Source organism: Parasteatoda tepidariorum, chromosome 4 (assembly GCF_982258835.1).
Source record: "Parasteatoda tepidariorum strain Cologne lab strain chromosome 4, Ptep-v5.0, whole genome shotgun sequence".
NCBI classification, from domain to species: Eukaryota; Metazoa; Arthropoda; class Arachnida; order Araneae; family Theridiidae; genus Parasteatoda; species Parasteatoda tepidariorum.
Genome location: NC_141758.1, coordinates 27,266,219 through 27,291,888, shown reverse-complemented (window position 1 = coordinate 27,291,888; position 25,670 = coordinate 27,266,219). Strand labels below are relative to the sequence as shown.

Below are 25,670 nucleotides of genomic sequence, written 5' to 3'. Positions count from 1 at the left end.
CATTTCAGAACATATCACATGTCTTACTGTTAAAAAGTCTATAACGAAAAAACAATTTTTGTTGGGAGGTATAAATACTTTAATAACCTATATTATTTGGATGAAAGTGGTTTCTGGAAAATATTCATTACCCTAATCACATTATCTCCATAATTAATGAGGCAAGCATTGTAGTCTCGTTTTTGAAAAACCACAGAACAGAGGAAGCGAAATGTATTCCACCCGCGACATTCCTCTTCCGAGTGACGTAACATCCTCCCCGGAAGTGACACAACTTCAAAGACCTTGTTGCTTTTTCTTCTCGTTTTATTTGGCACAAACTCTTGAAGATCTTCCATCTTCAGGCAGCCTACTCCAAAGAGAAATATCTTTTTTCAAAAAAATCTCACTTATCAGTGGAAAATTGAAGGTCCTATTGCGTGTTAGTGTACGCCAACTGTTTATAAATTTTGTGGAAGCACAAAACGGATATTTTTAATTCTGGACTATACCAAGAAATGCCAGATGTAAGAAAAAAAGTGTAGAAAATAGAATGCAGCATACAGCAGTTAATGTTAATGATCCCGGATGTTGTGCTTCTCTCGGAAGTAAACTACCGGCGGTTTCTTTGGACTTGAACACTTCGTTTCTCCAGAGTCTACCAGGAATTTTTAAAATTTCTCATACCGTGAGTCTGATTTTATATTTTATTCTCAGTACTAACGCTAGAAAATAATAGGAATACAGTATGGATACATTCGTAAAAGAACATAATTGTATTAAATCTCATTTTGGAGATATAAAAACTTGTAATACTTGTTTTTTTGGGGGGGCTTGAAAAGTTTAGTTAAAAAATAAATAAATGTAATTTTATGTTACTGAGTTATTATAAATATAATTATTATAACCGTCACAGCCGACTAATTTTTTTAAAGTTTATGATGACTACCAAAATGCTTAACTCCGTAGGTTTGTAAGTTTGAACCCAATCCAGAAGACAAGGGAGACAAGAGGCAAGTATTGGAAAAAATTTGCCTTCGTGAGGACCTTTTGAAGGTACTAACCCGCATTTGCATTGCATGGAGAGCAAAATTTCCCATAGTTTGCCTGACAGCGAGGAAACTTTAACCCCTTGGGGACGGGTGATTCAGAAAAGCATTCGTACAAAATCAGAATGTACATAAATATGAAACGGTAACTTAAATGTAGTCGTTTCTAATTTGACAGACTTACTTTCCTTTTACTTCAACTATTGTTAGTTTAATCATATATATAATCAATGTTAATTTAAAGTATAATTAAATAGTTTTGTTTTGCAACAAAGTAATGGTGAATTAAATAAATCAAGCAATTATAACCTCACCAAAAAATTCATTGCTAAAGAAATACTTTGATTACCAGTTTTATCTTTTTACCCTGATTGATACGGTTTTATGCTGGCACGTATTTGTGACAGTCGGCGCGAAAGGGTTAATCCATAATCCGTCTTTCCCTGAAGATATTTTACGTCAGCGCTGTGGTCAGTGCGAGCCGGGCGCGAAATTCGCAACGATCAGAAATCGCTAGGATTCGAACTCGCGTCCTGTCTCCTGAACCGCCAAGAAGGAAGGGAAGTTTCAGTATCGATACTTGTACCAAAATTTTGCAAAGTTTGACGACTTCCAGAATATGGCACGAGAGTAACTAGCAAATATCAAAATGGGGGCAGACTGGAAGGGTAAAAGAATCGTATCCATCCTCAGATACGCCGGAACAGTAAAAGCAGAAAGTGTGAACTCAATATTTTGTGACTTTAACCATTTTGTAGAAAACAAATTTGGAAAACTAATTTGGTTTTAAAATACACTGTTTATTATTTTTATATTCAAAATTTTAACAATATCAAAAAAGGGAAATAAATGTAATTACCTAAATTGAATCGAATTTTCTCAATGCATACATTGAGGCAACTCGTCTTTAACACAAAAACAAGCAAGCATTAACCATTTCAAATTTTTTTAAAAGAATCCTCCTGATGTACAATTTATATCTGATGCCTGAATGTATAGTAAGTGATAAGGCAATTATAATAGAGCTAGAAACTAAATTTCTCTCCTCAAAGCGAGGCTCTAAAACTTATTCAAACTAATTTCATAATTTTATTTTAAGAAAAATTAATAATTACACAAACAAATAGTAAAAATTTAAAAAAAATAAAAGTAGTTCTTTAAAAAATCAACTAAGGATAACAAGGAAACGTCTAACGAGTTAATTTTCCGTTTCCCAGAAATGAAATTCTTTCATAGAAAAAAATTAAAGTTAGAAGGTTAACTAAGCTGGAAAAGAAGTCTAGGCGGCCTATATTGCGCTGTGCATTTGAAAAAAAAATCGAAAGTGCAAATCTTTTGTGAATATTGTTTTCTCACTTGCATGGTGGTACAATGGTTGATGTTCAACCACGAAGTATGAGTGACATATATATATATATATATATATATATATATATATATATATATATATATTATGATCTTTATTAATCTAAACTTTTTAAAAGAATTCATCAAGTATTGTCAAGAATGTCAAGTATTATTATAAGAAATATCAAAGTTTAATTTTTACACACTACCAATTTATTAATTAAAATGCATTAAATAGATATTTAAATTAAAAATTCATTAACAGTAAAAAAAAACTTAAATAAAAATTTTTTTTCCAAGTATTCAGTAGCTGAAAGTAATGCTGGTGAATGTTATGAATGAAAAGAAGTATTATCCTAATAATAGGTGGCTGGATCTTGGGCTATTTTTTTTGATTATAAAAGTAATATGAAAAACCTAAATGTCTCATTAAAATTTTTAAATCTGGTGTAAGCTGATCAGCACTCTAATAACTGAAGCAAAGTATCTGAAAGAGCTTTCGAAAACCCTCCTCTTTACTTTCCCAATTATTTAAAAAAATATATTTCTGTTGGGGGATTTCTGTTCTCAGAACAATAAATTGGAAATGGAAAGATAGAGCACTTGTTTTGAAATATTATATCAGTATAGAAATTTTACTACTTGTTTTTTTCTCTCAGAGCGTTAGTCACCTTTATCCCGAAGGGAGGAAAACTGGTAGCTTAATTATTATTATTTTTTATATTTTTCTTTATGATGTGAAGACATGTATTTACAGATATATCCTAGACCTTATATTTTGATTTTAAATTGTGCATTCGCAATATTTTTTTTAAGAGTAAAGCATTACTCACATCAGAGGTTATCAACTTAATTTAATCTTCTCCGGTTCAGTGTAACTAGTCCGGTAATACTAATTAATTAAACGAATGTTATAAACCATTACGTAACCAATGAAAGCTTAATTGCTTTTAAATGTTAAGCAATCACTATTCTTTCAACATCTGAAAACTTAAATATGTTACCTTACTTTAAGCGTACTACTAAGTTGCCAAAAGGTACAGCCGTTAAAAAAATTTTTTTTTAGTAGTAGCATGTAATTTCTTTTGAATTTATAAGTTTCAGAACAAACTTTTTAAGCTACCACGACAAACCTTTAGTTAAAAAATATTTATTTAAGATCGAAGTTATATACAGAGATGCCAATTGCTCCGGACACGCCAAAATAATTAAGAAAAACGGTAATCGGTCTAAGTGAATTTTGCCAATATTTGACTATTATTGCTTGCTTTGTAAAGTTATGAATTATATAAGCCTACGAATTATTTAGAAATAGTGGTGCATGAAAATCTACTAAATTGAATTTATTAAACCAAGAATCACAGTTGATAAACTACCACTTTAAAATATATATTTGTTGTCCGGAGCAAGTTCGCATCTCTGTATATATGCATTCTCAGGGTAAAAAAGACAAAACTGGTAGCCAAACTATTTTTATAGTAGTTTGCTTCATTTACTTCATTACTACTTCATTCGAGTAAAAAATTGTATAGTTACACATTTAACTCACAAGGGTTGGATGTGTTACATTTAAAGTGAAAGCTTAAATAAGTCTGTCAAATTAGCTATACCCAAGCTTAAGCTAACGTTTTTTATTTTTTACTGTCCTGATTCTGATTCCGTACGGCTACATTTATGACTCGTCCGTCCCTGAAGGGTTAAATTTATAAATAACATAATATGCAGGGAGTTTTTTTCCAAATTCAAACTTTCAAATTTATTTACTTCTTTGTAAAATCTTTTTCAACAACCGTACAAGTTGGCAGGTATGGTATTGTCTACACTTCCGTGCAATTGAAAAAACAGCGTAAGTGCTTCACGATTGATTCTGAGAAAAGTGGCGTAAGTACTATTTTCCTTCTACTGTTAAGGCAAAATAGAATTTCAAAAAAACAAAAAAAAAAAAAACAAAAAAAAAAAAAAAAACGATAAAACAAAATTTATTTTTTGAAAAAAATATTTTTTTTGCAATATGTAGCTTACTATATAAAAGTGCCAAATATATAAAAGTCTCAGTTTTGAATTTTTTGTCGCTTACGTTGATTTTTCATTTGCACGGCAGTACAGGGCTACCAACATTCTACGTTTTTGTACAATGTATTCTAGTGGTACCAGAATATATGTTTTAATGTATTATTTTTAATTCAATTGAACTTATTTTCCACACCATTATATATAAATTATTTAACCTCTTCGAGACGGCGAGTCATACATACATTCTCATACCTGCCAACCCTTCCGGATTTTGCGGAAGATTTTATTTTCATATTTAAAGTGGTAGTAAATATATACTATTTTTTTCTTTTATAAACTTAATTTTTAAATGATTTTGATCACCACTATTCTTTCAAAAATTAAGCACATATATTAATATGCGGTATTATCATGGTTGTCAACTTCAGTTTTTTCAAAAGCAACGTATTTGTTTGCTTAAAATTGAAGTTTTAATTCCATTTTAATACCACTGGGAAAAATGATAACGGAAGGGATTAAAAGTTGGCAGGTATGCATTCTCAGGGTGTCTATAATCAGGGTAATAAAAGATAAAACTGGTAGCCAAACTTTATTTTATAGTAGTTTATTTGTGGGAGGGTTAGTAATAGTTTGCTTTATTTAATTCACCACTACTTAGTTCGAATTAAAAATTGCATAGTTGCACTTTTGACACACTAGGATAGGATGTGTTAGATTTAAAGTGAAAGCAAAAATAAATTTGTCAAATTAGCTATATCCAAACTTACGCTACCGCTTTTTATTTTTTTACTGTCCTGTTACTGATTCCGTACGAATACATTTATGACTAGTCCGTCCCGAAAAGGTTTAACAAACAGGAAAATTTATTTGGCGCCTTGACCATGGGTGAAAGCCCTTATATAGCAAGACGGAAAAGAGAAAAACCTGGTACGTAAAACATTTCATTCCAGCATTTTTTTTCGAAAAAAATGAAATATCTGTAACTATCAAGATTTCTTTTTCTGTCATATATATAAAACTGCTTCTTGTCCAAGATAAAGTAGATATTGTTGAAAAATTTAAAAAAAGAATAAGTAAACTCCTCCCCAAAACTAGCTATAACTGAAATGGTTTTACTACCAGCCTTTCCTCTTTTCCGTCTCGCTTTCACCCCTGGCCTTGACTATTTTAATTGGCGCAAACAGGTACTGATATGGAAATACTCCCAAAAGGAATAATGTGTCATTTTTCTCAATAGGACATGGTAGTTTACTGAATATCCAGGGTGTTCTGTAATCAGCACTCTTAAAGTATATTTATAGAATTTTTGTCCTAAAAAAAGGAATAAAAGCAAAATATTCATTACGTGTTGCAAATTGATATGTAAAAGAGCTTAATGATAAATATCGAAATCAGTTTGATTTCCGACAAAAATTAAGAAGCGATGGAGGACCACTTTTATAATTCCTTTAAACTTCCTATAGCAATCGGTTTGTTTTGATATTTTTAACTCCTCTTTCTCGAAAGAGAATCCTCAAATTTAGGCATACTTTTTGGTTATTCTTAATTTAAATTTTAAGCTGCAACTCCTAATGTGTATATAATTCTGACTTTCTTTTTAACAAAGTTTTCAAAAATATATAATAAGAGCAGTGATTTCGAAAAAAAAAACATTTTTATTCAATTTACACCATTTATTATTTTGAGATACAAGACTAGAAAATTAAATAACATGAACACCAACTATTATCCATGTTCTGGAAGATCTTATTTTAATATTGAAAGTGAACAATAAACACAAACAATAAACAGTGAACAGTAGAAGACAAAACATGTTTATTCAATTTACACCACTTATTATTTTGATATACAAGACTAGAAATTTAAATATCATAAACACCAACAATTATCCATGTTCTGGTAGATCTTATTTTAATATTGAAAGTGAACAATAAACACAAACAATAAACAGTGAACAGTCGAAGAAAAAACATGTTTATTCAATTTACACCACTTATTATTTTGAGATACAAGACTAGAAAATTAAATATCATAAATACCAACAATTATCCATGTTCTAGTAGATCTTATTATAATATTGATAGTGAACAATAAACACAAACAATAAACAGTAGAAGAAAAAACATGTTTATTCAATTTACGCCACTTACTATTTTGAGATACAATACTAGAAAATTAAATATAAATACCAACAATTATCCATGTTCTGGTAGATTTTATTATAATATTGAAAGTGAACAATAAACACAAACAATAAACAGTGAACAGTAGAAGAAAAAACATGTTTATTCAATTTACACCACTTATTATTTTGATATACAAGACTAGAAATTTAAATATCATAAACACCAACAATTATCCATGTTCTGGTAGATCTTATTTTAATATTGAAAGTGAACAATAAACACAAACAATAAACAGTGAACAGTCGAAAAAAAACCTGTTTATTCAATTTACACCACTTACTATTCTGAGATACAAGACTAGAAAATTAAATATCATAAATACCAACAATTATCCATGTTCTGGTAGATCTTATTATAATATTGAAAGTGAACAATAAACACAAACAATAAACAGTGAACAGTAGAAGAAAAAACATGTTTAATTCCATTTACACCACTTATTATTTTGAGATACAAGATCAGAAAATTAAATATCATAAACACCAACAATTATCCATGTTCTGGAAGATCTTATTTTAATATTGAAAGTGAACAATAAACACAAACAATAAACAGTGAACAGTCGAAGAAAAAACATGTTTATTCAATTTACACCACTTATTATTTTGAGATACAAGACTAGAAAATTAAATAACATAAATACCAACAATTATCCATGTTCTAGTAGATCTTATTATAATATTGATAGTGAACAATAAACACAAACAATAAACAGTAGAAGAAAAAACATGTTTATTCAATTTACGCCACTTACTATTTTGAGATACAATACTAGAAAATTAAATATAAATACTAACAATTATCCATGTTCTGGTAGATCTTATTATAATATTGAAAGTGAACAATAAACACAAACAATAAACAGTGAACAGTAGAAGAAAAAACATGTTTATTCAATTTACACCACTTATTATTTTGAGATACAAGACTAGAATATTAAATATCATAAACACCAACAATTATCCATGTTCTGGAAGATCTTATTTTAATATTGAAAGTGAACAATAAACGCAGACAATAAGCAATAAATAGTGAACAGTCGAAAAAAAACATGTTTATTCAATTTACACCATTTATTATTTTGAGATACAAGATTAGAAAATTAAATATCATTAAGACCAACAATTATCCATGTTCTGGAAGATCTTATTTTAATATAGAAAGTGAACAATAAACACAAACAATAAACAGTGAACAGTCGAAAAAAACCCTGTTTATTCAATTTACACCACTTACTATTTTGAGATACAAGACTAGAAAATTAAATATCATAAATACCAACAATTATCCATGTTCTGGTAGATCTTATTTCAATATTGAAAGTGATGTGAAAACTTCATTTTTTAAAATTTAATGCTGATTAATGAACTTAATTTAAAATAATTTTGATATCCATTATGTAATATGAATGAATTATGTGTAGAAACGTGTGAAATAAACTCAGGCAAAATATAAAAGTAGTTTGTCTGCAATTGATTTATTCAATTCTCATTTATTACCATTACAGGGATGCCACGGGCGATTAAAAATTTAAAAAGTGGCTAAAACTCAATTCACTTTTATTTATTTCTGATAACTTAAACTATTCAATCGTAGTTAAGATTTTGATTTACATATCAAATTATTCATATATGGAAAAACATTCTTTACATATCGCTTTCAATAGCAAATTAAAAGTAATATGCTTGAAAACGTGGTTTATTTTAACCAGGTAAAATAAAATTTTAAGTTTTATTAATCACCACTTTTTGTATTTTTAGTCGCTTGTGGCAACCACGCCATTTGCTTAAATCATTATTAGAATGAACTAAAGCTGTCAAGTATGCAATATATGCGTATTATTTTCCTATTTTGTCTGATTTTTGGTAAATTCTGTATCGGGAGGGCTAACCTAAAAATACCAAAGTGTGTACAGGGTATTACTATAGGCTGGATTTTTTGTTCTAAAAATAATAAAAAGGCAAAATAATTAAATAATTGTTAATTATTGTTTTTTATACAAAAAGTTCCCTACAACTGAAGCTATATTAACTCGATAACTTAACATCGATCATGTGGCTGGGATTGCCCGGTTGATAGGGTGTAAACCCATGTCCAAAAGGTCGTGAGTTTCATCCCCGCCGGCTGAAGAATCTTCGTGTAGTGAATGATGTCTGGTGCACGTTAAATCTGTCGTGTCACTAAGTCCTCCATGTTCCTATAACAAATAAATACCTATCGGGGTACTGAATTGGAAATTGATGGTTCTCTGGCTCAGGTCAAGGTTACGATATGTGGAAGAATGGATCAGCTCTACAAACAGGCTGTGACTTGTGTGCATCTGAAGTCGTATTCTTGACTGTAGATGGCGCCACTGAAAAACGAGAATCGCACCCTCTGCCCTATATACTCTTGGTTTTACCAAACACGCTTGCTGATATTGGCAAGCTGCTTGAGAAACAACAAAAACAACTTGAATCGTTATCTAATTAAGCTAAACTAACTGGATGTTTAAACAGGAATTCATTCAATGTTTTGAAAGCTAATTATTATGCTTTTAAATAGGATAGAAATGAGAAATTGTGTTCATGTTCTTCAATGTTTATGAAACCTTATTATTACTTTTGAACTTATTTATACAGTGATCAAGGTTTTTATTAATCAAATTGGCTCGCAATGACTCCTTTTGATATATATTTTGCATTTCTAAAACATCTAAGTATATTCTTAAATTACAATTAAAATCTTAATTTCATCAATTATAATTACTCCATTTTAAATTATACTTCATTTATGAGAAATAACCGACTTTATTATAATGAAAGATTTTATGTAGTTAAAAAATTATGAAATTTCCCCAAATCAAAATTTATAATATTACTTTTAGAACATAAGAAACTTATACGCATCGGTTTGAAATTAATTAGTACAGTGAAACCTGAAAAGTTGAACTTTATTATCAGTAACCGAATTTATAATGTATATAATAAAGGATAGCAAATCCTTTGTAACCTTTAACTTCTGTGTTGATCATATAAATTAGACAAATTTGTCTGAAAATGTTATGAAATGCTATTCTAAATCCTTCATAAATTGATCGAAAAATATATAGGTTTGTAAGTAATATAACAAAATCAATTTTGAAATGTTAAGAATTATTTTACATTTTCAAATTCTATCTATTTTCTTGTAATGTTTTAAGAAACTAAATCAGTGGCACATATATCTAACAAAATGTACATATTTATTTTTCTGTAACAAATCAGCTTAATATTGAATTTCGTAACAAGTTATGATTTATTTTGATAATTAATCTCAATTGCTATTGATAAGTATTTGATAAATAAAAACTAAATTTGCAAATATCGACAGATTTTGCTAGTTTATATAAGGTTTAGCGTAACATATCAGAATAAAGTGGTGAATTATATATGCCTACGAATTGTTTAAAAATAGTGGTGGGTAAAAATCTACTAAATTGAATTTATTAAACCAAGAATCACAATAATTAAGAAAATTTTGAATAAATTTTCTGCAATTCCATAAAAGAGTGTAAATTTTATAGTTCTATGTCATGTTATACGCTGTCAGCCACCTGTTTTTCGCAGTCTATGTGAAAGGTTAGTGTCAGCAAGCGGTGCAGCCTAAATGTAATTTCAGCGTCAGCCACCGGTAGTTGACGCAGCCTAAATGTAATTTCATTGTCAGCCACCGGTAGTTGACGCAGCCTAAATATAATTTCAGTGTCAGCCACCGGTGGTTGTCGCGGCCTAGATGGAAAGTCCAGTGTCAGCCACACTGATGGCTGACGCTGCGCTCAACGTGTTAAAGCTATACAACAATAAGTATAGCGATACTATTATATTAATAATTACTAGGATTATTTGCATAGGATATTGAAAATTTTATACAAACGCAGTTTTTTAATATAAAATAGAGCTTTATGTAAACAGACGTATGAAACTTCAGATTTTTAAATACGTGTGCAATTTTGTACTGTTAAACCATTTAAAAAAATTCTATTTGTTTCAAAATTTTTGTTTTTGTCCATTATTGATGGAAAAAACATTGCTCACAAACCTCAAATGTTGAGTAAACTTTAAACTAAAAGCAGAAATATTTTAAATAGCAAATTAAAAAAATTGTTTCATAAATTTGAAATTTAAAAGTGTTTTTTTCTCTATATATTTTAAGTTGCATTACAAAATATAACTTATAATGACTAACTGTTTATGTTTCTTTCTGTTTCAGGTTCTGGGTCTGATATGTCTCTCTCTGATAGCTCATTACTGTCAATTTTTTCATCCTCTCACAGGAAAATCACTGGGAGTTCTATGTAGTAAAAGTGATGCGTTTTTCCTTCTTGTTACATACGGGTTCTTTTTCACCTCCCTCGTCATCCTCATCTGCAGCACTGTATCTTATTTCACGGCATCATTTTTACCAAAAACTACCTTTGTAAGTATTTATGCATAATGAAGGCAGTATTAATACATTTCTTCTAAAATTGACATTCTTACACCTAAATGTTTTGGAATTTTTACAAAACTTTGAATAGAAACATTGTATTTCCTATTTGGAGATCGAAGTGTTTTTCTTCTAAAATACTTTCCACAAGAATATTAAATGAGTCTTATCATTATATTGTTTCAAACTCTTCAATGTTTTACTTATTACTGATTTCATGATTATTTCATTAATCGCCAATATTTCCTGTAGATAAACACTAGCCTACTGGTTCGCTTATATGAACTCATCGCTTCACTGTTCCCACATTCTCCTTGTCACCACATTGTCCTTCACTTGCATGAATTTAAGCCTACATAACTTCATGACTTTCTGTTCTGCTTTTGGCAGCATTGCTTTGATTCCACGGCATTAGTATTATAGTGCGATTGGGTAAAAGGGCGGTCGGTTTGTCCGACTAACAAACGCACCGCTTCGAGGTTTTCCACCTGTTTTGTTTGTTTTCCACCTGCACGAATTAACCTCTTCGCGGTTTATTAGCAGGAATCGGTTACACAGCACACCAAACTCTTGGTGGTAATTTGAGAGGGAATGAGTTGTTTAGCATTATTATCTATTGGCGTAATTGCTACGATAGTTGCCAAATGCTTACGTAGTTTTCCACACAATGGTTTCAAACTAACCGTGGTTAGCTTTACTCTCAATTGACCTAATTTGCTACGATAATTGTCAAATACTAAAAAAAATTTTTTTAAACATATCCTTGTAATTTGTTAAAGATCAAGTTTGAGAATTCTAATTTGGATTCGTTCAAGTTCATATCAAGGATTCAAGTTTGAGAATTCGAATTTGTATTCATTCAAATTCATAATATGGTTTGAGGTTTCTAATTTTGATTCATTCAAGTTCAATGAATAACCGTGTAAGAGAGTAAGGCTAACCGTGGTTAGCCTTACTCTCAATTGACTTAATTGCTACGATAATTGTCAAATACTGAAATAAATTTTTTAAACATATCCTTGTAATTTGTTACAGATCAAATTTGAGAATTCTAATTTGGATTCGTTCAAGTTCATATCAAGGATTCAAGTTTGAGAATTCGAATTTGTATTCATTCAAATTCAGAATATGGTTTGAGGTTTCTAATTTTGATTCATTCAAGTTCATAATATTGATTGAAGATTCAGACTTCTAATTTGGTTGGAAATTGTTATTTAACTATGCAGTTAATTAGGATGATTACTCAAATACTTACATTAATCACGAAGAAACTTTTTTTTTCTTTCCTTTCCTTTTATCTGATATAGAACACTTGATCGAAATTTGAGACTTCTATTTTTCGGCAAACTTTTATTTCCAGACTTTCAATCGGAGTGATTACCCAGATAATTACAAAATATCGAATTGAAACTTATTAGTTTTTTTAATTTATCTTATAAAAAACAGATGGCTCAAATTTGAGACTTGTATCTAGGTAAAAACGTGTTATTTAGTATTATTGACAATTAGGCTAATTATCCCGATAAATACGAAATATCGAAAAGAATTTTTTTTAGCTATTCATCCAACTTTTTCCGGAGTGAGTGAATTAGTGATAAGACATTAAATAAAGCAACAATCCTTTAGGTTTTATCCGCGGCTACAGTGTTTACGTAATTACACACTGTACCAGGTTTTTTTGCGGACTTTCTTTTTTGTTGTTGTTGATGTACAGTATGTCAACGAAATGCCAGTTGATAAATAGTTTTCATATTTTTTTCGAAGGGTAAAAGTTATAATAATAAGTAATGTTATAAAAATAATAAAATAATAAATAATTTGCTAATATTTCCAAAATTTTCTAACAGGAATTTTATTGCTTTCTACTCTAAACAATGAACACTCGCTGCGTTGACGAAAACAATGTTGATTTATTATAACTTTTTTTCGATATTTTCTATAGAGTAAAAGTACTACTGTACTTTTAAAGCAGCACTAGTTACTAGTAATAACACTAGTACGTTTAAAGCAGCACTTTTACAATACACCTGAATAATTTTCGAAACGCTAGCGTGTTTTCACTTTATTACATAGGAAGAAGAACTAAATCAACTTTGAGCTCGATCTAAAAGAAATAGGATACGTTATGTTTCCTGTACATATAGTCCAACAACTCTTAAGGGTATATTTTTTGCAGGAAGAAATAAAAAATTTGTGAAAAACACTATGTAATCAGAAAGCAATATCCGAAAATTAGTAAGTATCACAAAATAAAAATAAGTATCACAAATGAAGATAAACAAATCAACAAAAATAAATGTAAAGTAACTTATGGAAAATAAATGAATTTACACTTGAATATAAATTCATGAAAACACATGAAAATTAAAAAAAATTAAATCTTGAAAAATATTAAATATGACAGGAAAATAAGTTAATGAACGCATGAAAAACTGAGTCGAAATCATGTTGTGAGTTTAAATCTTCAAACAGGCTTCTTAAAGCAGGTTCTAATATAATATTTTACAAAATTGAAACGAATATATTTTAAACGAATGTGATTGAATAAAACTGAATCGAAATCTTCTTATTGTGATTCAAAAATGCAGTTGCATATAATTAATATAATAAATCATATTACAAAACATGATTGGTCAGGTAGTTAAGTTCCCGCTTTTTTTGTTTTATTTTTTTTTCTAATTTTTAAACATTTTGCACGTCATTAAATCGTCTTGTATAATGTTTTATATCCTTCAAAAGAGTGTATTTTGTTCCATCGAATTTACGTTTTTTTTGTTTGAGTTAATTTAGGATAATTTTCAGATAATTAAAATAGACTGTCAAATTAAGAAAGAGGTGCATTTTCGATAACTTCTACTTTTTACTTTTAATCAAGATTCTACGATCTAAAAGTTGTTTGTGATATTTGTGCTGTGTATGCAGAGAGTGCCATAGCTGAAAGAATCACTCTGGTATAGATTGGTATACCAAAGATTGGTATACCAAATTTAAATATGAAAATTTGGATCTAAAAATGTTACTGGTTTTGGCCGCCTAGCCGAGTTCGATGAAGAGCGATTAAACTAAATTTTGCTCGAAAAATTGAGTTGAATTACTCAGGAATTGAAAGAGAAATATGAACTTTAAAATTTTGAAAATTTTACGAAAAAAACAAAGAAAAAGAAATAAAAAAAACAATGGGAGTTGCTGACTACATTGCGTAATCCTGCCCTAATTTGTTTTTGAATTTTGACACATTGAAAAAAATATTTTCATCATTTTAAATTTCATAGTTTTCTCTCGGTTTGATTTGAACTTACTTTATATTTTTAAAATACTTACGCACGTGGAAGCCAGATTTCTATGAAGGATTATAACTTCCTCTTCAATCATGGATTAAGCGAAAATTCGATTAAACATTAGTCAATACAGAACTTATAGTATGCTCTCTACTATCTGTTTTAAAAATGCGAGTGAAGTATACCAACGCCTCCATAACTGAGAGCCCCCACACTGTTTCGTATAGGTAGTCCGATCAGACCTCCACAAAGGTAAACCAGCCATCGAAAGAGTCACTTAATACAAAATTTAGTAAAAATAAGTAAGTGGTAGCAAATATATGTCAAAAAATTCGTTTAATTTATGAATATGATTGGTTTGTCTTATTCACTAGTCACAACCACTACAGATTCAATTCACGAATATGCATGATAAATTTCTCTTAATTACTTTTAAAACAGAATTTGGCTCCATGCGCACAACTGGTTCACTTTTTAAATAGTCTGCACAGATAACTTATAAAAACCCGTGTGGAGGCTTTCTGATGTTGAGGGTGATGAGTATACCCTATCACTACCATGATTTCTGATTTGTATTGTTTTATTTCTTTTAGGAATTTGCTTATCATCTTCTAGCCTGTTTCATGTATTTGTCTTCTAGTCTTACACTTCTTATCGGGATAGTTATCGAGAAAGGAGATTTTAAGGATCCTGCTTACGAAGCTAAAATTGCAGCTTCGGTGCGTAACATTTCCATTTAACCCATGTTTTTGTACAATTTTCTACCATTGTTTCCCTTGTAGGAAGGACCATTTTAACAGAATTCAGAGTGATTATCGACCGTTTTTTGCTAGAAATGATTTTGTTTAATTATTCCGACTCAAAGAGAGTTGTATAAATTAGCAGACCAGCGTCCCAACAAATCTGAAAAAGCTGTTGAAAATATTAAAAAGGATTTTCGAAAGTTTACTGAATTTATTCTCAGGAAATCAAAGTTTAAATACACAACTTTTTAAAAATTGGAGAACCAAAGAACTATTCGGCCGATTTTGTTCCAGTTTTATATTTTTCATTAAAAATAGCACTTTTAAAAATGATGCAAAAGTTTGCATACCTCACAATTTAAAAAAAAATCGACTATAAAATTATTAAGAATTGTTATTTAAATGGAATCATCTTTGGAAAAATTAATTTTACGACAGTAGTAAAAATATTTGTGTTTTTTTTCTTACAAAACTTCTCAAGATATAGTGAAATACGCGAAAATTGAAATTAACTTTTAAAAGTATAAGTACCACTCTTTCGACATACCTGCCTAAACTATTGGGACTATATCTTCCCGAGGATCAAGAATTGAAATTCGTCGAGAAACGAAACACTTTTTTTTACGGAATGTACGTTTTTGAACATGATTTCGTAATATAAAATATCGACTTTTAATTATCATATTCAAGGTTAAGGTATCGAACCACTGAGATTGAGTTTTAGTGCATGAAAATCCGATCATTGGATCAAAAGTTATTAATGATTTCCCCCCTTTTTTGTGCATTTTACTGTCACTTGTTTATTTTGGAGTTTTACATATGTGCATTGGTTTTCGTATATCATATATATTTTGAGTTCATATTGCTTGGCATTAATGGGTATACCATTAATGGCATCAATTTGGCGGTTTATTTACACTCCTCTTTGGTCCCGCAGTGGACTGATCGTTAAGACACGGTTCCCAGCAGATCACCGAAGTCAAGCATCACTGGCTACGGTCAGTGTGCGGGTGGGTGGCCACTTGGATCATTCTGCGTAGGGACCGAGGGTGTGCGGTATTGGTCCTCGTTAAACTGTGCTACCGTAAAGTGCTCGACTTCGCACGCAGGTCGTCGGGCTACCGAAGCGGGGGTGCCATCCCTCCGCAGAGGATAAAAATTGTGATGGCATGTCTTCGGATCATCCTCCGGGATGTTTCCCAGACCGTCGCCAATAGCCCATTGTGCAGCTCTAGTGTGACGTAAATTAACAACAACAACAACAACACTCCTCTTTGAAAGTCGAAACGGAACAATATCTAAATTTTTCTAAATCAGTCTTTTGGACTTAGACAAATGCTTTGGCCATAATTAAATTCGAAATTATTATTTTCTAAAAAATAAATTTAATAAGGGATGATTTCTCATAATTTTCATTATATTTTTTTCAGGTCTTAGGTCTAATCAACAGTGTACTCTATGGTATCAGCACCTATTTTTCTTTCATAGCCCAGATACAGATGGGATAAAAAGAACTATCTATAAACTGAAGCATGTATTACACTATACTATTCAAACTAAGTTCATAAATTGAACTTTTGTATATTATTAGCATGCACACAGTGAAGATATCATCAAGTCTTAAACGAATCTGGAAAACTTAAATGGTCTGAATGCTATGTTCGTAAACGATTAATTAGAAATTTCGAAAACTGTTAATTTTTAAAATTTAAGGATGTCATATTTTATGTAAGGGATATTAATTTCAATTTTAAATGATGCCAAGTTGTACTTCGTCTAAAAAGTTAGGCAAACACTAAAATTTCCATTTTGATGAAGATATTTGCTAAAAACATATTAGCCCATTCTGAAGGCTAATCAAGTATTAACTATTATTAATACAAGCAATAAAAATATTATGATTATAATTATGAAAAGCAATTTAGATAATAAAAACAGTTATATAATTTTAAAATAGCTTTTCTTAACAGTTGTAAGAATCAGAAGAAAGTTTTTAAATTAAGGGAAACATTAATAAACTACAGTAGTTCATCAAATATTTTTTGGAATTTAGTTGTGAAAATTTGAACTTAATTTCATTAAACTAGTCTCTTACTAAAAATGTGTTCATAATAGTTTATTTGTAATTTCAATAAGTCTCTCTCTTTCTCAAAGCCTTTAACTAAATAATGTTAGACGTTCTTAAAATACAGTAAAACCTCCAGGAAAGAACACCTCTATGTAGCGACCCCCTCTATTTACGAGCACTTTTGGTAGGCACGGAATTTTTTCCGTAGACTTTGTTGTGATGAAAACCTTCTACTAAACCTGCTACCAAAACCTCTGCAACAACAAACCTTTTTCTCTACCATGTCGATTTTCGCCACGTATTATGCAAAAGAGTGCTTTTTACATTGTTCTATTCAACGTTTTCCCAATTCATTCAACCACAATCTAGTTCGGCGTACCATCAGTCCATAACGTATGAAAGCGCCAATTACTTTGCATGTTTGATGAAATACTTGCGAGTTCGCATGCGCGTCTACTGAGCTGGGTGCGGTGAGATTATTGCACTCTCATGTGCTACTTTGCTGTATTTTGCCAGATATTCTTAATTTCAGGCTTCATCTTCCAGCCTCTGATATCAAACCAAAAAATCTCTTGATCATTTTATAATGGCTAATATAAGCAAGAAAAGAGTTCTTTGTCAGTAACTAGCTATTTTATCAAGATCATGTAAAAGAAAATAATTTTGCATTTTGTTAATGTATATAGTACTTAAAAGGCGCTTATTTTTTGTTGAAAGCTTTGGCTACGCACTGGTAGTAAGAATTTCGAGATAGTTAGTATAAGTCAGAGCTCCGCTACTTTCTTTTCCAAAAAATATTGGTTTAAATTGATGATATTTTGTTTTACATAAGAATGAAGACATTACATAAGTGTAATCTGTGTCAAGAAATGTTAAAGAAATCCCATCTGGGTGTTGTGATGAAATGCTATAAACGACTAAATCTAGTCACTTTTTTGTCTTATAAGATGGTACTTAGTTTATAATAATTATGTTGTTAATTATCCTATTTGGGAAAAAATAAATGTGTGCAATAAAAGTTTGTTAAATGTTAACTCAATGTTGATAAAATTTATTTTGTTAACTTTGTTGAAATGTGTGCAATAAGTTTAATAAACTATTAAAAAGATTAAAGGAATTTGTTGTTTTATTTGATATATTTTAAAAAATATTCTACTTACCTAAAAAAATTCTGTTAAAAATCTGTTCTTTTAAAATAATAAAAAATATGTTGATAATTGTTTGTTGTCTGTAAAAATTATATTCATATTAACTATTTAACGCAAATGGTTTACATTAGAACACCGGTATCTGTATTATGGGACACCGGTATCTGTTATATATATATATTTTTTTTTTCAACGTTCTAATTACAAAAGCAAAATCATATTTTAGTATTTTTTAATTATAAAAACAGTTACTTAAAAAATCTGTAAGAATATCAGAGTTGTATTTGTACTAAAATAACAAAATCCAAAAAAAGTAGTTTCAAAACTTTTTTGCATTCATATTAAGAAAATTTATCAATAACTAGTTTTGTAAAATAAATAAATTTCAATGACGAATTCCTCTTGAATCTAAATAAGTGCAAATTAGAAAAATTACAGTATAGAAATGAGTGATTTGAAGGTGTTACCTTTAATACAGAAAAGACACCGGTGTTTTTGCTTTATTTCATAACCATAAGTTATTAAAGTGCTAATTATATTTTTTTTACTTATTTTAACTCATTTAAATTATTAATGCAAGTTAACGAAAAAAGTATGAAAAATATGTTTAAGGAAATCCTCCATCAAATGGTTAATAATGTTGTACTACAGTATCCGAATTTGATAAGGAGGTCATTCGGATAAGAGGAAAATTATCGTTAAACCGGGTCGTTCGTTAAATCCGAATTTCAAGTCAGTCTAAAAAATTTTACCATAAAAAAAACAATTGACATGAATTTTTTCCTTTCATCTTTGTTTTAATCCTTTATGTGGATTAAAAATATATTTACTAGCATACTGGAATTGCATGGTCGATAAATGTATAATAATTGAGCAGTCAGTGATAAAAGCAAAATTTTTATCATTGTTAATTCATGAGCATGATTTTAAATATCAAAGCTCGCCTTGATTCCGGAGTACTTTTTTACATAATTATCCATACAAAATACAAGTTTTATTTATATCCGTTTAGCGGCAACTGAAATCGTTATTGACATTAGTAAGGCAGATTTTATATGTTATTTTTACATTAAATCCAATAAAATTGAAATTAAATTAATAGTACTGTTAGTTTAGAAATTATGAGGGTCATGTATGAAAATTATAATATTTTGCTAAAATATTATAAGTGGTCTATCAAACTCAACATTGATTTTAATTAGAGTAGCGTAAAAAAGAAAAAAACAATGCCTGACTTGCTCATAGCAAGTGTTAAATGGGATAGGAATGTTATACACATTAATAAGTATAATAATATATTTATAATAAAATTATAAGCATTAAATAGGGATGTAAGACATATAAGTATAAATAGAAAAATTACATTTTTTGATCATAATATTTATTTATTTTTCCTTTTGATCATGTTTGAGGTGTGTAGGGTTCTTTTCGAATTATGAATAGGAAGAAATGATGGCGATTATCAGATAAAATAAAAATTATTTATTAAGAATGAATGAAGATAAAATAGGTACATCAAAACTATATCATCGTAATATAATCAGAGCGTTTGTTTACGTCTGCTTACTTTCGTATCCCTCGTGCAACTGACTGAGGATCGGACAATGCGCATGCGCGCAGAGTAAAAAGGGGGGGGGGTGCTATAGTTACCCGACACCTCCCTTCCTTAAGATTTGATTGAGTCTTCTTGAAGACAAATCAAATTATTATTAACAAACATATCACAATTATTATATTACAGAACTTACTAACACATACTTATAAATTTTCCAACACAAACATTAATGCACATAAAAATTAACACAAAATTATCTTGTATGACAAAAATATAACAAAACTCAATCAATAACTGCGTAAAACAAACATTGTTTACTTTTCGTTTAACAATTAAATTTTAATTCCAAAAAAAAATAAAACTAATAATAGTTTTAAACAAAATCTACTGCATTCATAAATGAATTAGTTACGTATGAATTATCACTTCACAAACATTAATCCTATATCAATGATTTAAGCATTTTCAAAAATATCATAGAACAGTTTTACTTAACACTAAACCACAACTCAGGTTAAAGAAAATAAATTTTCACCTCAAGTTATATTAATAGATATCAAAATAAACATTAAAAAAAATAAAGAAAGGATACGTGTGTAAACAATATTCTTATATAGTTATAGAATTGTTTCTGTCATTTATCCAGTGTTTTGCACTTAGTCGTGACAACGAGTCTGCATTTATATGTTCCTTTCCTTTACGATACGTAATCGAGGCATGGAAACGTTGTAAAGCCAGAGACCATCTCTGAAGTCGGGGACTTTGAGAAGCACAATTCGTAAGGAACTTCAACGGGTTGTGATCACTAACGATAACAATTTCTGATCCAAAAATATAAGTCTCAAACTTTTTCAATGCAAATATCACTGCGTAAGCTTCTTTCTCAATAACGGCATATTTTTCTTGCACATCTGTTAATTTCTTGCTAACGAAGGCAATCGGGTATTCGATGTTTTGAACGTCTTTTTGAGCTAAACAAGCTCCTACAGCATACGAAGAAGCATCAGCATATATGATAAATGGTAGGTTGAAATTCGGTGAATAGCACTTAGGGGCTTCGCATATTGATTTCTTTAGCTCCGCAAAAGCAACTTCGTGTTCACTCAACCACATTACATCGTTTGGAGCTCTGCGTTTAGTTAGAGTGGTCAAAGGACGAGCGATATCGGAAAAATTTGGCACGTATGCCCTATAGTAAGATAACAGGCCTAGGATACTTCTAACATCTCTTTTCGTTTTGGGTGATTCTAAATTCTGTATAGCCAGTACTTTTTCAGGGTCAGGCTCATGTGTGCCAGAGCCTACCACATGTCCAAGAAACTTAATCTTTCTCCTCGCAAAATCGCACCTTTTGAAATTAACGGTAAAATTTGCTTCTTCTAAAGTAGTCATAACTGCATTCAGGTGTCTGAGATGAGTATCCCAGTCATCTGAGTAAATCGTTATGTCGTCTATGTAAGATTCGGCATAGCCTCTGTGTTTTGAGAGTACCTTGTTCATAGTTCTTTGGAAAGTAGCAGCTGCGTTACGTAGTCCAAAAGGTAGAACAACAAAAGCATACTGTCCTCGGTGAGTTACAAATGATGTCAGGTCTTGGCAAGCAGGGTTAAGCTTCAATTGCCAATAACCTTCCAGTAGGTCTATTAAAGTGATGTATTTGGCTTTAGACACTTGATAAATCAAATCAGTAGAATTTTTCATTGGGAATGAATCTATTTCAGTCTGTGCATTCAAATATCGGTAATCAACACACAAACGAACCGATCCGTCTTTCTTCGAGACACATACTACTGGATGCGCATACTCACTTTCGGATGGTACTATCAGTCCAAGTTGTAATAGCTCCTCTATTTGACGATCAACTTCTTCCTTCAAAGCTTCTGGAATCCTAAAAGGTTTCTGTTTCTTCGGAATACTTCCTAGCTTTAATTTAATGTTGTGTTCTCCAGCATTTGCGATTCGTGGAACACCAGACTTAAGGTTGGAATGTTTTCGAAGAATTTTCAGTATGTCCGTTCTCTTATCTGGATCTAGATGCTTTAGGTCTACTTCAATGGCTGGATCGGGATTTACTAGAGCAATCCTCGGGACGTTTTCTATGTCACCAAAGTCTATATCAGCGTCGTAAATAACTCCTACGTTATTTGTTGATGCTTTGAATTCTCTTATTTTATTAGCGTGAACATGTTTGATGTTGTCGTCGGGAAGTTGCACTAAGTAGCTATATGTAGATTTTCTTTTAATTATAGTTGCAGGACCTTTCCATCTGGCATAAACTTTGTTATCACTATCTGGAATTAAAACAACAACGAGGTCTCCTTCGTTAAACTCCTTATGTCGAGTTCTCCGATTTCGATAACAAGCATACGCTGCTTGCTTCCCAGCAGCAGTCAAGCCAGCAAGTTCGGCTGCATTTTCTAACTTCATTTTCAAGTCATTCAGATAATCAGTGACAGATTTCAATTGACCAATTGGGATCAATGTTTCATCGGTCCACGTTGACTTCAATATGGACAATGGTCCGGTCGGACGTCGTCCGTAAAGCATTTGGAAAGGACTGACGCCGGTCGTAGTGTTCGGAACCTCCCGGTAAGCCCAAAGCAGGAATGGAATATGCTTGTCCCAATCTTTTGCATGTTCTCTCATAGTATGGTGAATCATACCTTTCAAAACAGCGTTAAAGCGTTCCACCAGGCCATTTGAACTTGGATGACCAGGAGTTGAAAATCTGGGTGCTGAACCAAGTCTACTTAAGAACTCCTTCGTCAGAGCAGAGGTGAAATTACTACCCTGATCGGTGGCAACTAGTTTGGGTATCCCCGTACGTGAAAATATCTGAAGTAATGCATCACATGTCGATTTCGCTGTTAATGTCTTCAGTGGAAGGGCTTCTGGCCACCTAGTGCATTGATCCACAGCACATAAGACGTATTTGTGACCTCGACTGTTAGGTTCCATGGGGCCTATTAAATCCACATTTATAGCTTGAAAAGGTTCATCGGGGCGTGTAACTGGCGTAATTGGTACTTCGTCGAACGGTCGCTTTTTGGCTTGTAATTGGCAGGCAACACATGTGCTACAAAATTCATCGATGTCCTTCTTCATGCGAGGCCAATAAAAGGAGTATTTCAACCGTTCAGCGGTCTTCTTTTTACGTAGGTGTCCTCCCCATAAGCTTGAATGTGCTAGTTCCAAAAGTTGCTTCCTTCGTGATATTGGAACAACAAGTTGATCTACATGTTCACCTAAAATTGTATCTCGATGATATAAGTAATTATCAATTACTCGGAATCTATTAATTCCCTTTTTAGCATCTTGCCAACAAGAATTCAAACTGCTGTCCTTTCTCTGCTCATCACGAAATTTTTCAGAGTCAGATATTTCGTTCTGATTAGCCATCTCGTTTACTTCAGCTTCCGTAGTCATGCTTGCACAACATTTTATAGTTTCTTCAACCGTATCTTTAATCATTTTCTGGATTTCCCAATTGTCATCTTGATTATCGTATAACATACTAAGATTGATATCATCGTCTATCGTTTTGTCGCACGACAATTTACCATTTAGCGTATTACATTCCAGTTTCTTATTTTTGGTTCCGCCTTCTATTAAATTTACAGTCTCAATATTACAATTTAATTCATTTAGAGCACTTACGGATAATAATAAATCGCTTGACAAATTAGGTACCATGGCACAAGTAATGTAAATTGGCCCTCCAAATTTCATATCGTCTTCACATTTAGTTACTGGCAAGTTTATTAATGGAGCTTTTAAAGTTTGTCCGAAAGCACATGTTAAAACTACACTTCCATGCGGTGTCTTGTATTTTTCAGGGACCAAACAGGCCTTAACTACTGATATTTGCGATCCCGTATCAGCTACCGCATTCAAAATGCATGAGTCTATTTTTAATTTTACCATAGGCAGTGCGTCAACATAATTATTTCCTTTATCGTTTTCTTCACTATTTAGAAATTTGACACGAGCTGTTAAAATGTCATTTGGAGCATCCTTTTCTTTCTTTTGTCTAAAATTAACATGTAGAAGTGTTCCATGAAAGGGAGAGTTGCAAATATTACAGAATAGATTACAATTCCTACGACAATTTAATTCATAACAAACGAAACATCTGTTGAGCTCTTTTAATTTTTGTTTCTTTTCAACTGGCGTCAAGTAACAATTTTCATATTCATGTTCATTTTTACAAAACAAGCATAGAGAGGGAACGGCAGACGATATTTTGTTTATCTTTTTCATATTCCACTGCTGTTTGGCCTTGATCGGCGGCGTATTATATTTATTTCCTTCGGAATTCGTCTTCTTTTTCCAAAAGGATGTTTTTTCTTTTCTATTTTCGATTTCGGCCTGAGAAATGTTCGTTCTTTTGAAACTTTCTTTAATACTTTCGTAATCATCTAGTTTTTCAGCTAGTTCGTATGGCGTTGTAAACTTAAGCCAATCTTCTAAATAATGATCTCTTGTTTCAGCAGGCACTCTAAATTTCAGTTGTTCCGTCACAATTAAATCTTTGAGTTGTTGGAATGTCTCTATTTTTAATTCTGTGATCCATTCGGTAAAATAACTAACGAGTTCTTGAGCAAAATTCCTCCAAGATTTATCATTTGACTTGTGATGTCTGTAAAAGCACTGTTTAAGCTTTTCACTATTTAACTTATATCGTTTTAGGATTAGACTTTTAACAAATTCGTAATTATTAGCATCCTTAGGTTCTTCTCTTGCTAGCATGTTTGATAGTTCTGCCGGTAAAACAGCTAAAAGGTATGCTACCCAATCCTTTTTAGGTACTTGAGCCATCTCTGCTCTTCTTTCAAAATTTATTAAATATAATCCCATTTCGTCGTGTTTTTCATCAAATTTAGGCGTTATTTGAGTTAGTTGAATTTTATGACTTACTTCAAGTCTGTTTTCCGTTTCGTTTTCATGATTGAGATTTTCTTTAGACAGTTCTAATTTTTTAATTTCTAGTTCGTACTGATGAGCTTCACGAATCATTCTTTCGTTTCTTTCCTCTTCTCTAATTTTTTCTTCTCTCTCTTCTCGTCTAATTCGTTCTTCTTCTATCTTGATTTTATCTTCCAGAATTCTATCCAATATAATCTTAACTTCATCTTCTTTATACGTTGTACTACTTAAAATTGCGTTTTTAATTTCCACAACTTTCATAGATAAGTCTGCATCCGCACCAATTTCTTCACATAGTTCTATCAATTCAGCTTTCCGGGCTTTTGCAAGAAACGCCATGATAATACTCCGCTTCTGACACCAAAACTGTAGGGTTCTTTTCGAATTATGAATAGGAAGAAATGATGGCGATTATCAGATAAAATAAAAATTATTTATTAAGAATGAATGAAGATAAAATAGGTACATCAAAACTATATCATCGTAATATAATCAGAGCGTTTGTTTACGTCTGCTTACTTTCGTATCCCTCGTGCAACTGACTGAGGATCGGACAATGCGCATGCGCGCAGAGTAAAAAAGGGGGGGGGGGGGTGCTATAGTTACCCGACAAGGTGTTTATTCGACCGTTTTTGTTATGTCGTCCAATTTTATTCAAAGTTTAAAAAATATGCCAACAAATTTATTTCTACTTGCCCATATAGCCAAGTGAGTGCAGTATTTTGCCTATATAGCAAAATTAAGTGTGGAAATCTGTAAAACGACCAATAGACTGTAATTTCTCTAAGTTGCAGTAAAACCGATAATGGAAATTTGCTTATGTGCTTTTGGTATCAAAGAAAAATTGTAGATGGATATTTAGAATAATAGTATTTATTTGTAAGATTTAAGTACTTATCAGCAAAAGTATTAGCAATTAATGAATCTTATTT

General features: G+C 31.1%; 2 protein-coding genes across 2 annotated transcripts; one reads left to right on the top strand and one right to left on the bottom strand.

Moving 5' to 3' along the window:
• Nucleotides 1-240: 240 nt before the first annotated feature.
• LOC107443237 (uncharacterized) lies at nucleotides 241-18,222 on the top strand. Its single transcript, XM_087160836.1, has 4 exons — nucleotides 241-667; nucleotides 10,805-11,011; nucleotides 14,892-15,017; nucleotides 16,472-18,222. The coding sequence occupies exons 1-4, from the start codon at nucleotides 533-535 to the stop codon at nucleotides 16,547-16,549; spliced, it is 546 nt and encodes a 181-aa protein (XP_087016962.1). The 5' UTR covers nucleotides 241-532; the 3' UTR covers nucleotides 16,550-18,222.
• A 2,199-nt stretch (nucleotides 18,223-20,421) lies between these two features.
• Nucleotides 20,422-25,077, bottom strand: LOC147810826 (uncharacterized). Its single transcript, XM_087162101.1, has one exon. It carries the CDS (start codon nucleotides 25,075-25,077, stop codon nucleotides 20,422-20,424), a length of 4,656 nt encoding a protein of 1,551 aa, XP_087018227.1.
• Nucleotides 25,078-25,670: the final 593 nt, after the last annotated feature.

Bases quoted from the DNA above. Each gene is read 5' to 3' on its own strand.
- LOC147810826 (XM_087162101.1), bottom strand. From the start codon at position 25,077: ATGGCGTTTCTTGCAAAAGCCCGGAAAGCTGAATTGATAGAACTATGT.
- LOC107443237 (XM_087160836.1), top strand. From the start codon at position 533: ATGCAGCATACAGCAGTTAATGTTAATGATCCCGGATGTTGTGCTTCT. The intron at 668-10,804 runs GTGAGTCTGATT...TTTCTGTTTCAG, and splicing joins TTTTTAAAATTTCTCATACC to GTTCTGGGTCTGATATGTCT. The intron at 11,012-14,891 runs GTAAGTATTTAT...TATTTCTTTTAG, and splicing joins TTTTACCAAAAACTACCTTT to GAATTTGCTTATCATCTTCT.